Raw genomic sequence first — 15,068 nt, 5'->3', positions numbered from 1 at the left:
AAAGAGGAATCGCAAAGAATCGTCATTGACGCAGTGTCATTGGCACGATGTATTGCCAGAGTAGTTAACGACCGATTTTCCAGATGCCAGATTTTTCGAACGTGCCCGATAATTCGCACGACTTTGCGGCACCATCACGTATTCCATATAGTCAATGTATATTGCCCTGACTGCAGGTCTGAAATGGCAATAATCGAAGCCACCACCGCCGCCATTTTTATCATCTCGCCGCCTCGAACTGGCACTCTCGCACGCAGATCCGCTGGCAGCCGTAGCCACTACCGCGGTAACGTTAAGCCTAGCTACTTCTACGTTCGCTATTAAACTTCTTGCCCTGCGGTGCCGTGTTTTTCATTGAAAGAATTCGCCGCTGTCTGCAATGGCACCGACTCCGCCTTTGTAATCCTCGCGATTGGCTTCGAAGCTCGCGGAGCACAGCGCGTTGCGTAATGCCAGTCACCGAAAGTTAGTTTCGCCTCAGTGCAGTAGTGCTAGGCAGTGAAGCATAACAAGGGTGGGAAGGAGCAATTGTCACGGGACACAGTATGCATTCCTTAATTATACACGCGTGCACCCTCGTCTCATGTCAAAGTGCGAGCACCGATATGCATAATAAGTGTGCTGACAGGCTTTAAGAGTTTTTTCGGACGTGCTTTTGGCAGTTTTAGCCCTTAAGGGCAGTTAAAGACATGAATTAATTTTTTTTTTCGGATAGCCATATTTTTCGGATGTTTTTGCGGCCCCTAGCGAGTCCGAAAATGGGACGTTGACTGTACAACTGACCAAGAGGATGCTTCAAATGATCCATGGGGTGAAAGGGTGGTGGCAGAAGGAGGATGAGAACCGAAAGGACCGACGAACTAAGGCAGGAAGCGTGCCGCCGCCTCTTTGAAGGAGCTTGAGCTCAAAAAACAGTGTTAGCTGATGCCGAGATGCAGGTGTCCCTCATCCAAACCAGAATAAACTCTTTCAAGCAGTGAAACACAACACTGAAATGTTGTGTATGGGCTGAGAGTATGTCAGGACTGTTGAGGTTGACTTCCCAGCTGCAGAGAGAGAATCTTGATTGTGACAAAGTTCAGGCCTCATACCGATGAGCTTGCTATCAGTTGATAGAAATATCTCATATTCAAAAATATTTGCTCATGTATGCATCTCCTTTTCATTCGTATTTGAAAATGTTCGTCTCAATTTGGAATAGGTTTTACCACTTCTTTCGCTGTGCATTTTACTAACACCGTCCTTCTGTTTTGTTTTTAAATAAAATAGATATTACTTCTTACTATTCAAATTGGATTGTTATTTTTTTGTTTCAGCATGCTTACTAGAGAGTGACAGCATTCGTGCAACATGGTGTCAGCCTGTCTTGACATATTAAAACAAAGTTCTGGCTCATTCAGGGAATTTTGCAAAGGTGCTCAGGGAAAACCTGGAAAAATCAGGGAATTTGGAAATGTCAACTTGGTAGACACCCTGTTTTTTCTACCTTGTAGCTTACTATCGCTTTTTCCGTCCGGGGGCTTACTCAAAACGATGCGTTTGCCGTTATCCTGATAACATTGATCGATAATTAGCGTTCGTGCTCTCTCTTCGAAGGTATCAAAGAGAGGTCGCAAAGAATTAACAAAGCCTTCTAAAGAGCTCAGCAGGTCTACAGCAGTTGAAATGTCTCGACCTGGTTTCTGAAGTGCTACGCTCGTTTTGTCAAAGCGCTCCAAGATTTCACTCCAGAAAATTGCCATGAATGCAGTCTCTAGTTTTGTCATTTTCTTGGAGAGAGTGCGCTTCGTTCCTAGTGTCACCATTTCCTTCCTCGTTCTTTTATATAGCTTAGAGGCAAGACAAGACTGCATTGAAATTTTTCAGAATGGCCTTACATGATACAGCATGTCTTGACCACCTGGTCTCAGAGAGACTTTTCAAAACAAGCTGCTGGCCAGTTCCACCCATGCTGTCCAAAAGATACCTCCATCGCTTAGACGAGAAGAAAGGGGGTTAACCGAGGGGCCCAACTTTTATTAGTCATATCATGAGAAGCCAACAAACGCTGACACCAAGGACAACATAGGGGAAATTATTTGTGCTTAATAAATGAAGTAAAGAAACGATACATTAATTGAAATTAAAGTGGATGAAAAAACAACTTGCCGCAGGTGGGAACCGAACCGACAACCTTCACATTTCACGTGCGATGCTGCAGGTGAGGCAGCAAAGAACACATACAGTCTCTGAAATACAGTGAAAAATTTGACTGCCTCAAGGCAACTTTCAACGCTACACGGGACGTAGACTGCCAATTCGTTCAGGTGCTTGATTTGAGCTTGCAGTCCTTGTATTTTCCTGATATATTAGTCGCATTATCATAAGCTTGGCCTCTACAGTCATCAATTGAGATGCCATTGGTCGTCAAGAGGGACATCACGGTATCGAAAAGATACAAGCCGGTATGCGATTCAATTGGAACAAATCCAAGAAAGCGTTTGTACAGTTTCCCATTTAAATAGTATCATAAAACAACTGACAGCTGATGTGAGTAAGGTCTGGAGTCGAATCAACAACTGAAGAGAAGCATTTTGCGCGTTTCACTTCGTCAACGAGACGTTCCTTGAGAGCCTTTGCCATATGCTCGATAAATTCATCACAAATGGTTTTTGACAGATACGATGGGTGACCTTTTCCTTTGTTCCCGTAGCATTTGGTCTGCTCCTCCAGAAAGGGATCAAACTTGGCAATGGCCTCAAGCGCTGCTATATAATTGCCATTTCTCGGTGAACCAAAAATCTTCTCACTGCCCCTAAACGCTAGGCTGCGCTCAGCTAGAAGCTTAACAGCTACTACGCGCTTCAACACCTCTGTCCAGTAAGCGGTCTCAGTGACAAGATGCTTAACCAGCTCCTTGTGCTGGTCGAGTTAGACCGGGCGAGCCATGCTGCCACGTAGTTCCGGTGCTCTGCGCTATTTTCATGTGCACAAACCTTTTCTTCTGCTCTTTCCCAATCAGAAAAGTCGTGTGTGGTGGAAGCACTCAGGTTACTTGAAATCGAAAATAGTTTGCACATGAAACAGTAAACGGAACCTTTGGGCTCCAAGTACATTAACCAGTGTCGCTCGTACGCCTCCCCATTTACAGCCTTTCGCATGAAAAGATGAGGTGACATATAGTGTTTCTGAGTTTTGTATTGCCTTTCGGAAGCCTGAAAATTTTCTGCTTATTTTGAAAATAAAATGGCCCTTTCTCAAAGCATACACTCCGAAAGCTGTCAGTAATAATGTCCGGCCACTTAGCAGGGTCACTTCGGAGAATCTCGCAATGTACCTCTTGCTGCGGGGGTGTCTGTACTTCTCTCTTGCCGCAACGAGAACCCGCCTCCTTCGTCCTCTCGAGGCACACTTTGTGGGTGGGAACATGATTATTTGAAGCCAAATTAACAAGAAACAAGTGAGTTGGTTCTTGGAGTGTTGTTTCCTGGCGCTCGTCAGTAGAAGGAGGCTCATCGGGGAGGTTTGGCACCTGTTGATCAGCAGTAGTAGAAATTGGGCGGGGTGGACTGGACACCTGGAGCTCTGTGGCAGGAGCCCGGCCGAGTAGCATAGAGGTTGCTGACTCAGGAACACAGGGGGTCTACCAACCGGGAAAACCAGGAATTCTCAGGGTTTTTGAGTAGGCTGGAAAAGCTCAGGAAAAACTCTGGGAATTTGTGCCTCTATCACGGAAAATTAGCTGTAATTTTATTGAAAGGGTCGAAAATCGAGGTAATGCTGGCTCGAGTATAGACAGGAATCGTAATGAATCGTGTTTGACGCCCTGTCGTCGCCTGGAGGAGTCGCCAGTGTAGTCAACGACTGACTTCCCGGATTCCCGATAATTCGGAGGGCTTCACGGCACCGCCACCACGTATCCCGTAGAGTAAATGTATCAGAACGTCTGAAATTTTCGGGCGCAAGAACTCTTCGCCGTCCGATTTTCCGGACGTTTTGCCGTGACCGCAGATCCGAAACGGCATTCATCAAAGCCACCACCGCTGCCATTTGATTACCTCGCCGCCTCGAACTGGCGCTCTCGCACACAGATCCGCTGGCAGCCATAGCCATTACTGCGGCAACGTTAGGCCTAACTGCTTCGACATTCGCTATGAAGCGTCTTGCCGTTGGGTGCCGTGTTTTTTTATTGAAAGAACTCGTTGCTGTCAGCAATGGCACGGACTCTATGTGGTCCTCGCGATTGCCTTAGATGCTTGGAAAGCACGGTGCGTTGCATAATGCCGGTTCCCGAAAGTCAGCTTTGCCTCGACAGAGAAATGTTGCTTGGTGAAGCATACGCAAAAGTATTGCAGTGAAGCATAACAAGTGCGGGAAGGGCCTATTGCCACAGGACACAGTAGGTATTCGTTAATTATACATGCGTGCACCCGATATTTCCTGTAACAGTACGAGCACCGATATGCCTAATATGTGTACCTACAGGCCTTCAGAGCGTTTTCAAATGTACCTATGGTGGTTTGAGCCTCTAGGGGCAGTAAATGACATGCATTTATTTTTTCCCACTCGCCGATTTTTCGGACGTTTTCGCGGCCCCTAGGGAGTTCGAAAAATCAGACGTGGACTGTGCAACTGACCAAGAAGATGCTTCAAGTTGTCTCTGTGGGGCGAACGAGTGGCGGATGGAGGACAAGAACAGAAAGGAACTACGCATTGAGGAATGAATGGGAAAGGAAGCGTGCTGCTGCCGTTTTGAAGGAGCTTGAGCTCAAAAAACAGTGTTGGCTGATGCCGAGATGCAGGTGTCCCTCATCCAAACCAAAAACTCTTTAAAGCAGTGAAACGCAGCTATAAGGTGTCGTGCCCAGGCTGCAAGTATGTCAGGGCAGTTGTGGTTGACTTACGAGCTGTTGAGAGAGAATCTCAATTGTGTCAAAGTTCGGGCTTCATACCACTGAGCTTGCTATCAGTTGATAGAAATAGTTCATATTCCAAAATATTTGCTTCTGTTGCATCTCCTTTTCATTCGTATTTGAGAATTTCAGACTCCATTTGCAATATTTTTTAAGACATTTTATCTGCTGTGCATTTTTTAACTCCTCCCTTCTATTCTCTTTTCGTATAACACAAACACTACTCCTTAGTATTCAAATTGGATTCAATCATTCTTTTTAAAATTTTTTTTTATATGCTTATTAGAGAGTGACAGCATCGGGCGATATGGTTTCAGGCCGTCTTGACATAACACATAGTTCTGCATCACTCAGGGAATTGTGCAAAGGCACCCAGGGAAAACCTGGAAAACTCAGGGAATTTGGAATATCAACTTGGTAGACACCCTGGGAACAGGACAGGGCTCGGTTAGCGTCGGTTGCTCAGAAAGCGTCGGTTGCCCGAGGTTGGCACCGTTTTCACAGGATCCAGACAACCAAGACGAGTCAAACCTTGCTTCTTGCCAGGAAACCGTGGTGATGGAGTTGGCAAGTCCTCCACAGAAGCACAGTCGGTACTGTTGGGAGTTTTACACGGACTCTGGGCAGAGCGATCATACTGCTCCGCGGAAGCTGCGTTCAGTAGGTACTTTGTCATCTTTGGTAGCTTCTTTCCATGCTTTTCTCTTTCTAACTTCGCCTTTCGTTTAGACACGCCACTTTGATGCTTCCGACCGAGCATTTTCGCATCAATGGATGCTAATTGTTCACTGGGCACTTCATCAGTCCGACACGACCGCAGGTGTCCAACGGTGGCCGTCCCGATGACTGGTGCACGCTGCTTGGATGGTTCGTGGCTGGCCGAGAGTGGTGCATCCCCCGGAAGCTCCCCAGCGGGCGGGCTTATGCAAGCTTAGCCAGCGGCTCGGGGCTGAATCACTGCCTGCGATCAACTTCCCTTTATAGACGTGGGCCATGCTGTCTGTCACTAGCACCAAAGCAGGCGTTCACATACGCATAGAGTACCTTGTACAAATTCCCTCCTTCTCCCGTTCTGGTCTCTTCTTCCTATTGGCTAGGAGCAATCGTCTGTTCTGGGAGGTTCTCGATTTTTCTTTCGCCCCATCGACGCCGAGCGTGAGGTCGAAGGGGAGAGGGCGACTCCTAGCGCGGGCGAAGTTACGCGCCCTCCGTCACCTCTGAGTCATCTTTTTCTACTTATTGCTGGAAAGTTTGGCGGCCAGTCTGACCTACTCTTTCCGTCGAGCGCGCACGAGGGTGCGCAACCACTACGCAGGAATGGGCCCTGGAGACAGGCCTTTGTGTCCAGCTCTCCAACTTCCCGCTTCACTCTTCCACAACCCTAGAACAGTGAACTTCCGCAGCCCGAACAGTGAACATTCCATGTCCCACAGCGCATGACAAAAGCATGTGTGACGCCTTCTTTCCTTTCCTGCCTAGACTCTGCTGTCAGACTCATCATCATCTGCTATCGGACTCATCCTTCCCTGCCCAAATTACCATCACGGTAAAGAAAAGTCGAATGGGAGGCACTGTTGGGTACTGCAGCACATCGTTTCTATGAGAAGGACAGCATTGGAACTATTTGAGAGGTGGAGGGTGGCGTGGTGGTGATGCAGGGCAAGGGAGATTTAGGTCCTCATCCCACATTACATGTTTTGGATGTTTCCCCCTTGCCCCTCCTCTCCAGGCAGCACTGGACGGACAGACTGACAGGAAACCACGAAAACTCTTCCAAGCAAACACGCCTCGCTTCGTAAGAAAGCAGGCCCCGCCGGGGTGGCGGGGGATTCCTGTTTTTGCAGCTCGACAAGCTCTCCGCAAATGATCAGGCTAAACGCATGCTATTACATTAGGTGGGGAGCCCCATCTGCTCGTTCTGGTTTTCTCGCTTCATACATGTCGCTTGAAGTTCCATTGCCCATGGTTCCATATACTAAGCAGGTTAGAATAAATGGGCCCCTTTCTCCTACTGTCCAAGATGAGGCCCTGGGCTGCAGCCCCCTTAGCCCCCCCCCCCCCCTGCCCCTTAATCCAGTGCTGCCTGGTGGCGAAATCTTGGTACTTTGGATGTTGTATGTGAGATTACTGTACTTAAGCTGGCTGTTAATAAATACAGCATACTTATTGCTTAAGGTTGCTGTTCGTATATTATTAGACACTTGCACTTCATTTTATGCATACTACAAAGTAAAGAAAATCCATGCTAATGAGCAGCACACGTCCCACAATGCATGGCGGCGCACATGATGAGTTTGCGAATAAGTGCACGAAGTTGTGTGTTCTCTCCGTGAGATACACAATGCCATCGGCTAGTTGCGCCGTAACTGGGTGCCAACACTACAATATTAGCAAGTGTCATTTTGCTTACGAGAACTTAACTTGGCTTGGCTAAACACTCTTTACTGGTTAATGACCAAAGCAGTTAGGTAGGAAATCACGAAAAGAGGCAGCTATTATTGTAGAAATAATTTAACCATTTGGAAAACATGAATCGCAGGAATATCGGCTTAATAAAGAAAATAATACTTTCTCACAGCTACGGTCGCACTTATTGTCTGCCTTCCACCAATGCCGGCGCATAATTGCTGTCGCACTCGCGTATCGCTGTTTTCACCATGTTTCCAGTGAACGACTATATCCTCACTGCAGATAAAAAAATTCTGATAATGATTGTTCCATGGCATTTTCCGCACTGCTTCATGAAGACAATCTGACCAGTGGACTTTCTATTATAATAAAAAAAAAAACCGGTACAATGAATATTGGTTGTCAGTCCCTTTTTTGTGAAGAATATGTTTGCCTGAAGCCATACACTGCTAGCCATCATGGTAGAAGCTGATTGTCATCGTTACAACGGGAAAGTCAACTTTGAAAAGCCACTTGGAGAACTTGAAGAATGTGCTACTGAGCAACTGCTTAGCTGCAAGAAGTTGCAGTTAAGAAGGTAGTTTCACTATCTTCTAGGGTATGTGTACGGATAAGGCTTGTTTCTTTCTACTGAAATTTGGCATTTGTCATCCTTGAATTGTCCTTGTATTTTGAGTCAACTGTTGTGTAAAAATCCTGATTCTGCCAGTATGTTGTATTTTATCTTACATTGATCATGTTCAGAAATGTATTGTCTTTACGTGCTCACCTAGCAGGTCCAGGTCTGCAAATTGTTGACTGAAGAATAGATGTTCTTAGCAGAGAACACTATCAGCAATTTTTTTGCCAGTGGCTGTGCGACCTGCTTCTGAGTGGAAAAAAAAATGCTTTATGGTGACTCGTGCTCTGGTTTTAGAGTTCATGCATTATCATTTTTGCTTTCCTTCTTTTTCCGGGTATCTACACATAAAGCAGTGTTCCCTGCCTGTGGTTTTAGCACTCTTTGTCACTGACCATCTTTATGTTCAAGATATGCCATGTTTACTTGCATCTTGGAGGGCCTTAATTCAGAAAATAGTTTTCTCTGTGAACTTACCTTGTATATTAGAGCAGTTTTGTTTTAGATCCTGCATTTCGGTTTTGGATCATTTAAATGCATATGTGGTCTTTAAGTTAGGCTTGGCAAGAGCTGACTATAAGATTGGCTGAGTGTTTTAGATCATCCTTGCTTAATCATCTGTTTGAGTCAGTAGTGTTCTAATTTGCACATCAGAACTGTCACTGAGCCTTCTATAATGTTCATTGCTAGGCAAAGCTAAAGCAGCAGCTGGATGCCAAGGCTAAGGGAGAACATGCCCTAAGCATGCTCAATGCAACGACAGCGAAGGCCAACAAGCTGGCAACTCAGCTCCACAATGGTGGTGAGCAGCAACAGGCAATTGCTGATGAGCTTGCAGCCTGCGAGAAAACACTGGCTGCCTACGACTTGAAGAAAACTGACATCATGTCACACTACAAGCAGCTCAAGATGACCCTATGTGCCTCTGCTGAGGCAGTGCAGAAGGCAGAGTTGGACATTGTCAACCTCAAGGAAACCCTGGAGGAAAGACGGGCTGCAGTGTGCAAGTAAGTAGGCATCCGCTCTATACAGCACAAGAAGGTGTGCCTATACTTAAGTGTTGGTACTGCAGAAGATTGTGCATAAAGTGTGCTGGTACACTTCAGCACAGACGACCAGTTGTGCTGCAGAAAGTCACTATAGTGACCACATGTACAGTTGGCCACAAGTTTACAGCACATGAGATTGCGAAAAATCAGATTTTTCTTCAAGTTCAATTTGTCTACAGCAGTTTTTGTGACCTACCTAAACAATCAATTTATTTAGAAGTGCCATGCTGACAAGGCATAAATTTGCGTGTCTCTGAACCCTGGTGTTGTAAACTTTTGTGGCCAATTGTATGCAAAAGCTGTCGGTAGAAGTAGTTTCATAAACAGCTGAGGACTGCTTCCAACTAGATCGCAACAAGGTTCAAACTTGCAAGTGATAAAAAGGCAACGTGCTAAGCAGGAAAGCAGGAAACCACGAAGTGAGTTTCACGAATTAGAACTCTGATGAATGTTGCCCTGCTCGCTCCACAAGTGTCGTGCAGCACAGCTGCCACGAATGGAGACACATTGTTGAGTTTGGCAGTAGCTAGTGCATCTGCTGTGCAGCAGGCGTCGCACCAGGCCCCTTTACAGCTGCTGCTACCAGCCACGCTTAGTCTAGGTTCATTTGATTCACCTGCACTCTCTGAACTAGTTCTGGAGGAGCTTTGCTTCGCTATTCATTTCACTAGATCAGCATGGTAAAATCTCCACATTGTGTGGTCTTAAACATGCTCTTGGGACAAAGGAACGACAACACAGTGGTACAAACAATCAAAAGGGCATTTATTGTGCCTTTTATACAAAAAGTCAATTACAACAAATCTAACATGCTGATGAGCGCTGACAAATCAAGAAAGTCAGACTCACCGTGCCAGGATATTGAGCGAATATGTTCACCCCGATGCTGGACACCAACGCCTAATCGTTCACAAGTACAGTCGCACAAATGATGGCACGTCCAAACAATCGTGTTCATCCATTTCTGCCTAACTGTGAGTCCTTGCATGGGACTGTTCCACAAGACATCCCAATGGGCATGCGAGACATCCGTGCATCCAGCCGACATCAATCCAAAGCACAAGAGGCTACTCCTTTTTCTGTCCTACTAACCCCGCTGTTAGGTAGCATTAGCAACAAAACACTCGCGCCATTTCACCAACTATTCTGCAACTACACTGCCAGCACACAGCTTCACGTGGAAGTCAAATTACAGGAGACGCAAGAGCCATGCGAGCAAAACATCAGGGGACAAGTGAGAGTAAAGCACCCCCACAATGTCGCTATTCATTTCACATAGTGCAGTCTTTGTGCAGGACAAGTTCACAGCATTCTCTCCACTTGTCGGAGAGTTAGAGCGTAGTGCAGGTCGTGCCAAGCCAGTTCTGCAGAAGCAAGGACTGGTACTGAATGGATGGGAACTAGTTCACAAAGTGCTGGGCGACTTGATTGGAGCTTTTATTACAGTGCAGCTGTATTTGGCTAGCCGATTCGTCCATCCATCTGTCGGTCGCCTGTACGCCGAAAGCTTCTCTGATGCAACTCCATGCACATGCAAAAAAAAAAAATCCTGGCTCTCTCATAATTGAGAGTAGATGTAAGCATGAAATAGCTACCGGCAAAGCAGATTGGTTGGAGGTGGTACTAGCTACAATCCTAAAATGGGTTTAGTGCATGTTCGTAGCAGCACACCCCACCACAGGCACCACACCGCATCACGCCATAATGTGCACATAAAGTTTCCTGTCACAGACAGAACCTCATTGCAAGTCTCATCTCGGTCAAACAGCCATCCGCGGTGCCAGCCTGGACTCGGCTAGATGCTACCAGCGCTGCCCAACGCGTTGTGGACCTCACAGACTGCTGGCGTTGTGAATAGTACAGGCAACTCTGTCTCAGCACCAAGAAATGACAATCAAGTGTATAGTGCGCTGTATCTGCCTTTTGAACATCATTATTGGAAATGGCAAATAAAACTTCAGTGTACTAGAAGTTCCAGCTTGAGTGATATTTTTAACAAACATTTGGAAGAACTCGGAAGCAATATTATTTGTTACTTGTTTGTGAAGACACTTAGCATATGTAATGCGTCGTTGACTGGTTACCCGGATGATCTTGTTTTGTTCTCGCAACTTGCACGGATGTTCTTGTTTGAGCACTCGAATAATGGCTTTGACTTTCAGCTCAAGGTCACTTGAAGGTCGCCGACAACGGGAGCTAAAAGCATTTCACACTTAAAAAGAGAGAAATAGAGGTGCTTGATTAGCCAACACCATCACACAAGGCCTGTTTACTTCGCACAAGGCCTGTTTACTTCGATCCATCACGTCACTCTATCTGGCCTGAAATTTCCATTGACAAGGCTGGCGCGATGAAAGCGGTGATGTTAAAATCACTGTTGCCTACTCGGGAGCATCCGCATTATATTCTATGGCAGTCAGGCCAGGCAACATGACGTCATGCATCTTTAGTAAAGGCATTGTGCTATCTAGGTTGTGTTGGATTAGCTGTGCCAGTAGTTTCTCTCTGGCTCCAAAATTGGTATGCCACTTGTCATACATACTTCTTAAAAGCAGGCAACTTTCAATCAGCAACGCCATGAGCAGAACCGGAAACAAGCTTGTCTACGCCTTGCCAATGCTGCAGCCCGTCCACAAAAACAGGCTCGTACAGCGGAGTGCAAGCAGCAACTGCATACCGAGGGTCTGGCAGCCTACCAAGCTGTCATTTAATCAACCATCGGGATTAACTTGCGGATAAACACCGGTGCCACACGTTTCAGCTTCGCCGGTTAACCATCTGTACGGAGTGCTTGAGGGGTAATATTTACGGTCACTTTCATATGTTGTAGTTCCATTTTCCGATGCATCGCATCAATCAATTTGTCTTTTTTCTTTTTCAGTTAGCCTTGAACCTTCTGAAACATGTCGCTCTTTTTCTCTCGTAATCTCTAGATTGTGGCTAGAGCTTTTGCATTATTTGTCCGACAGAGGCACAGGAGATATGAGGTGTTCTTTCTCCTGTTTATTTCTAGCGATCCAGCTGCTTGGAAGGAAAAGACTTCAGCAGATGCAGAAACCCTGGCTGTCTTGAAATCTGAAATTGAGAAGTTTCGAGCCGGTGTGTCTGCTGTGAATGAAAAGATAGGCCTGGCCCCCCGCATCAGTGAGGAATATCAGAAAACTTTGGAAAGCATAGCTGAGATGGAAGGCCGGTCTGTTGAAGCAGAGGCGTTGCAGCAGAGGAAAGCAGCACAGGAGAAAAAGCGGTAAGTACATGTTGTGATAGACCAACGGCATGGGGAAAGGATTTCTTCGAAAGTGATACACGAGTCTAGTTGCAGCTTCTTGTCGTCTTGTGTAGGGCCGTACCCAGAAATTATTTTTGGCTTAAGTTTTGTGTTCAAAGTGGTGGCCATTTTGAAATATTACTCAGTTTTTGCACAAGAATCGCACATCCCTCACAATAACAGTATAAACACATTATGTATTTTGACATATTTTACATATGACATATATGTAAGAGCACTAAACAGTATATCGCAGTGGTTATAATTTCAGATGGTGTTAAAACCCTTTAACCTTCTTCCTGGTTACGGCTCTGGTCTCATGTTGTGTGTTAAAGGCCAGAAGAAAACAAATTAACTAATACCCTTCATGCATGCAAACCCTTCTGAATAAAAGTAACAAAGCGCACTGTTTTACCATACATGCACAATGTCGTACAGACTGAAAAAGGACACTCACTGGCATGAGATTTTGTTTCTTGCCCTGTATAAGCTGAAATGAAAGTTAAAGCATGATGTAGCAAATGCAGAAATTAATTGAATGTTTGCTTAGCATTGCCTATAAGACCCACTTTCTTGTTGCAAGGTATACCTGGGCAAAGCTGATATTCATTTGGTGAATGATTGAGGGTATTGCTAAGTCAATTGCATGTCAGCAGTTGACTGTACCTGGCAGATTGGCCACTTGCTGCAAACAGTGCAAATGCTCTGCTCATTTCAGACAAGACTTGTTTGTGCCAGAAACAAATAGGAGAAATCTGGGAGGCACTGAAGATGGATGAGTACGACAAGTGCTTAACCACACGGCTATTACTGTTGACAGTTGTGGAGGCAGTGTTTGCAAAAAAGTTCTCAGTTTTCTGAACAATCAAAGCAATGGCAAACAAAACTGCTGTGTTGGCCTCACTTCTTTATTTTCTTTTGTAACATTTTAACACTTTTTTTTCCATGGTGTTTTTTTTTTTAATGCTTAAGCTGTCACATCTTTCACTTATCTCTACATAGGTAGTCCATGCATGAAAATCTTGTTCTCAAATTGTTTCTTTCCTCTGGTTAGCTTAGTTTGTTCCATTGTACAGTCTTACAGTGAACAGTTATCAAAAAACGATATCTGCAGTCAGTTTGTGTTCACCATCTTTGTGAGTCACTAAGTGGCCATGCATGATTACTCTTAATATGAAACAACTTAATGAGCAACACCTATCTTTAGCCTCGATTGCCAGTCAGTAGCTGTGAAATTCTTCCACACATCATTAGGTGTAGTTGTTTTAGCAGTTTACATTTTAGAGCACAGCTCTTCGTGGCTTGTTCCTGCAGTGAGCGTTGGTGTCAGCAGCAGTGGCGTAACCGTGCTATCGAGCACAACAGTGAAAGATAAAAGAGCGAATGTGGAGCGGCAGACGAAAGACGCGTACAGTGAAGACCAATGAGAGCAACACCTTCAGTGACGCGCATAGGAAACTGGCTTCATGCGTACCCGCCCGACCGTTTGATGTGTACTCATATCTGGTCTCAGCTGGACCGCTCACTTTGTGCTATCATTGGCCGACGTGAGCTCGCGCTTGTTTGGTTTGCTTGTTCTGGTCTCGTTCATGTTTGTTTCAATTGTCATGGTTTGCGATTGTTTCGTAAATTGATAGTACGCATGACGCGAATTGTGTAGTACGTACTTTCTGGAAGCCAAGAAGCACAAGCGATTTCACTGGAAACTTCGACGGGTCATGTACAAAAGCTGACACGCTTAAACTGCAGATCCGATTTTTACCAATTGCTAACTCTGCTATATGTCGCTCTCACATTCTTTGCCTCAATATGTCATGAAGTGAACACATATAGAGCTGTGCTCAAATTTTGCACTAGGGAATAGCATAATTGTTGAATTTTATTCTAGCTTGTGTTACAGAATATTACTGTGAGCACTAATGGTCTACCGGCATAGATTATAGTGATGTGCAAGGTGGGCAAGTGGCACAGCCATGCACTTCGTAAATGTTGCCCTTGCAGCACAGTGTGCAAAGGGCTCATTATATAGAAAATGTAATGAATTGCCTTGCTGACTGGAGACTGGAAGCATTCTAGGGGAATGAAAAATGTAAATTCTGCTACGTAAATTTTTCTTATTCACCAAAGTAGCTCCATGGTGTTCTGCTGGCAAGCCAGACGCCGCAGGTTTGTTTTGCCGGGCATACTGGCTGTGTTTCAATTGAGGTGGATCGCAAAAATGCTTGTGTGTCATGCTTTGGGTGCACCTTAAAAAAAACCTTGGGGCACCAAAATTAATCTGAAACCCTTCATTATTGTGCCCTTAGAAGCTGACAAGGCTTAAGTATGTTAAACCCCATATGTAGTTTGATATAGACAATCTTGCTGCATTGAAATACATTAGCTTCCTATTAAGCCGGACCTGTAAGACAGCAAAAGTTGCTAAGCTTGTCCAAAGTTCAGTTCAGCAGAATAATTGGCTAATATTGGTATAAATGAGTGGGGTTTGCTTCACCCAAGAAACTTGCCTGCAAGACAGGGCTGTAACTCCTTCAGTCATGGCGTACACAAAATTGACATTTTTGTGCAGTGGTGACAAGCAATAGACCAGGAACATTAACTTACGAGTAAACTGAAAATTCTGATTACCTAAAGTACCTCCATTTTACTTGTCAGTGAGATATAGGATCGCTAGACTACTGCTTTGGTGAAGGCACTGCAGTGTTAAATGAGACATTTGGCATGGGGCGTTTCGGTAGCCATTGAAAAATGTTTTTCTTCCGTTCAAATAATGCTTGCGGCCAGTAATTACCTTGTGCATGTATTTAGAGCAGGTAATCCAATTTTCTTAT

At 45.2% G+C, this 15,068-nt stretch overlaps 1 protein-coding gene across 4 annotated transcripts in view; it reads left to right on the top strand.

The window, feature by feature from the left end:
- LOC135902390 (coiled-coil domain-containing protein 69-B-like) overlaps window positions 1-15,068 on the top strand; it is a 37,706-nt gene that overhangs the window by 10,787 nt on the left and 11,851 nt on the right. For all 4 annotated transcript variants that reach the window (XM_065432402.2, XM_065432403.2, XM_065432405.1 and 1 more), the window contains 2 exons: window positions 8,611-8,927; window positions 11,983-12,216. In XM_065432402.2, coding sequence (XP_065288474.1) covers window positions 8,611-8,927; window positions 11,983-12,216 — 551 coding nt within the window. The remainder of the gene's footprint in view (window positions 1-8,610; window positions 8,928-11,982; window positions 12,217-15,068) is intronic.

This window comes from Dermacentor albipictus, chromosome 5, assembly GCF_038994185.2.
Source record: "Dermacentor albipictus isolate Rhodes 1998 colony chromosome 5, USDA_Dalb.pri_finalv2, whole genome shotgun sequence".
Taxonomy (NCBI): Eukaryota; Metazoa; Arthropoda; class Arachnida; order Ixodida; family Ixodidae; genus Dermacentor; species Dermacentor albipictus.
This window is presented reverse-complemented; position numbering and strand designations above follow the sequence as displayed.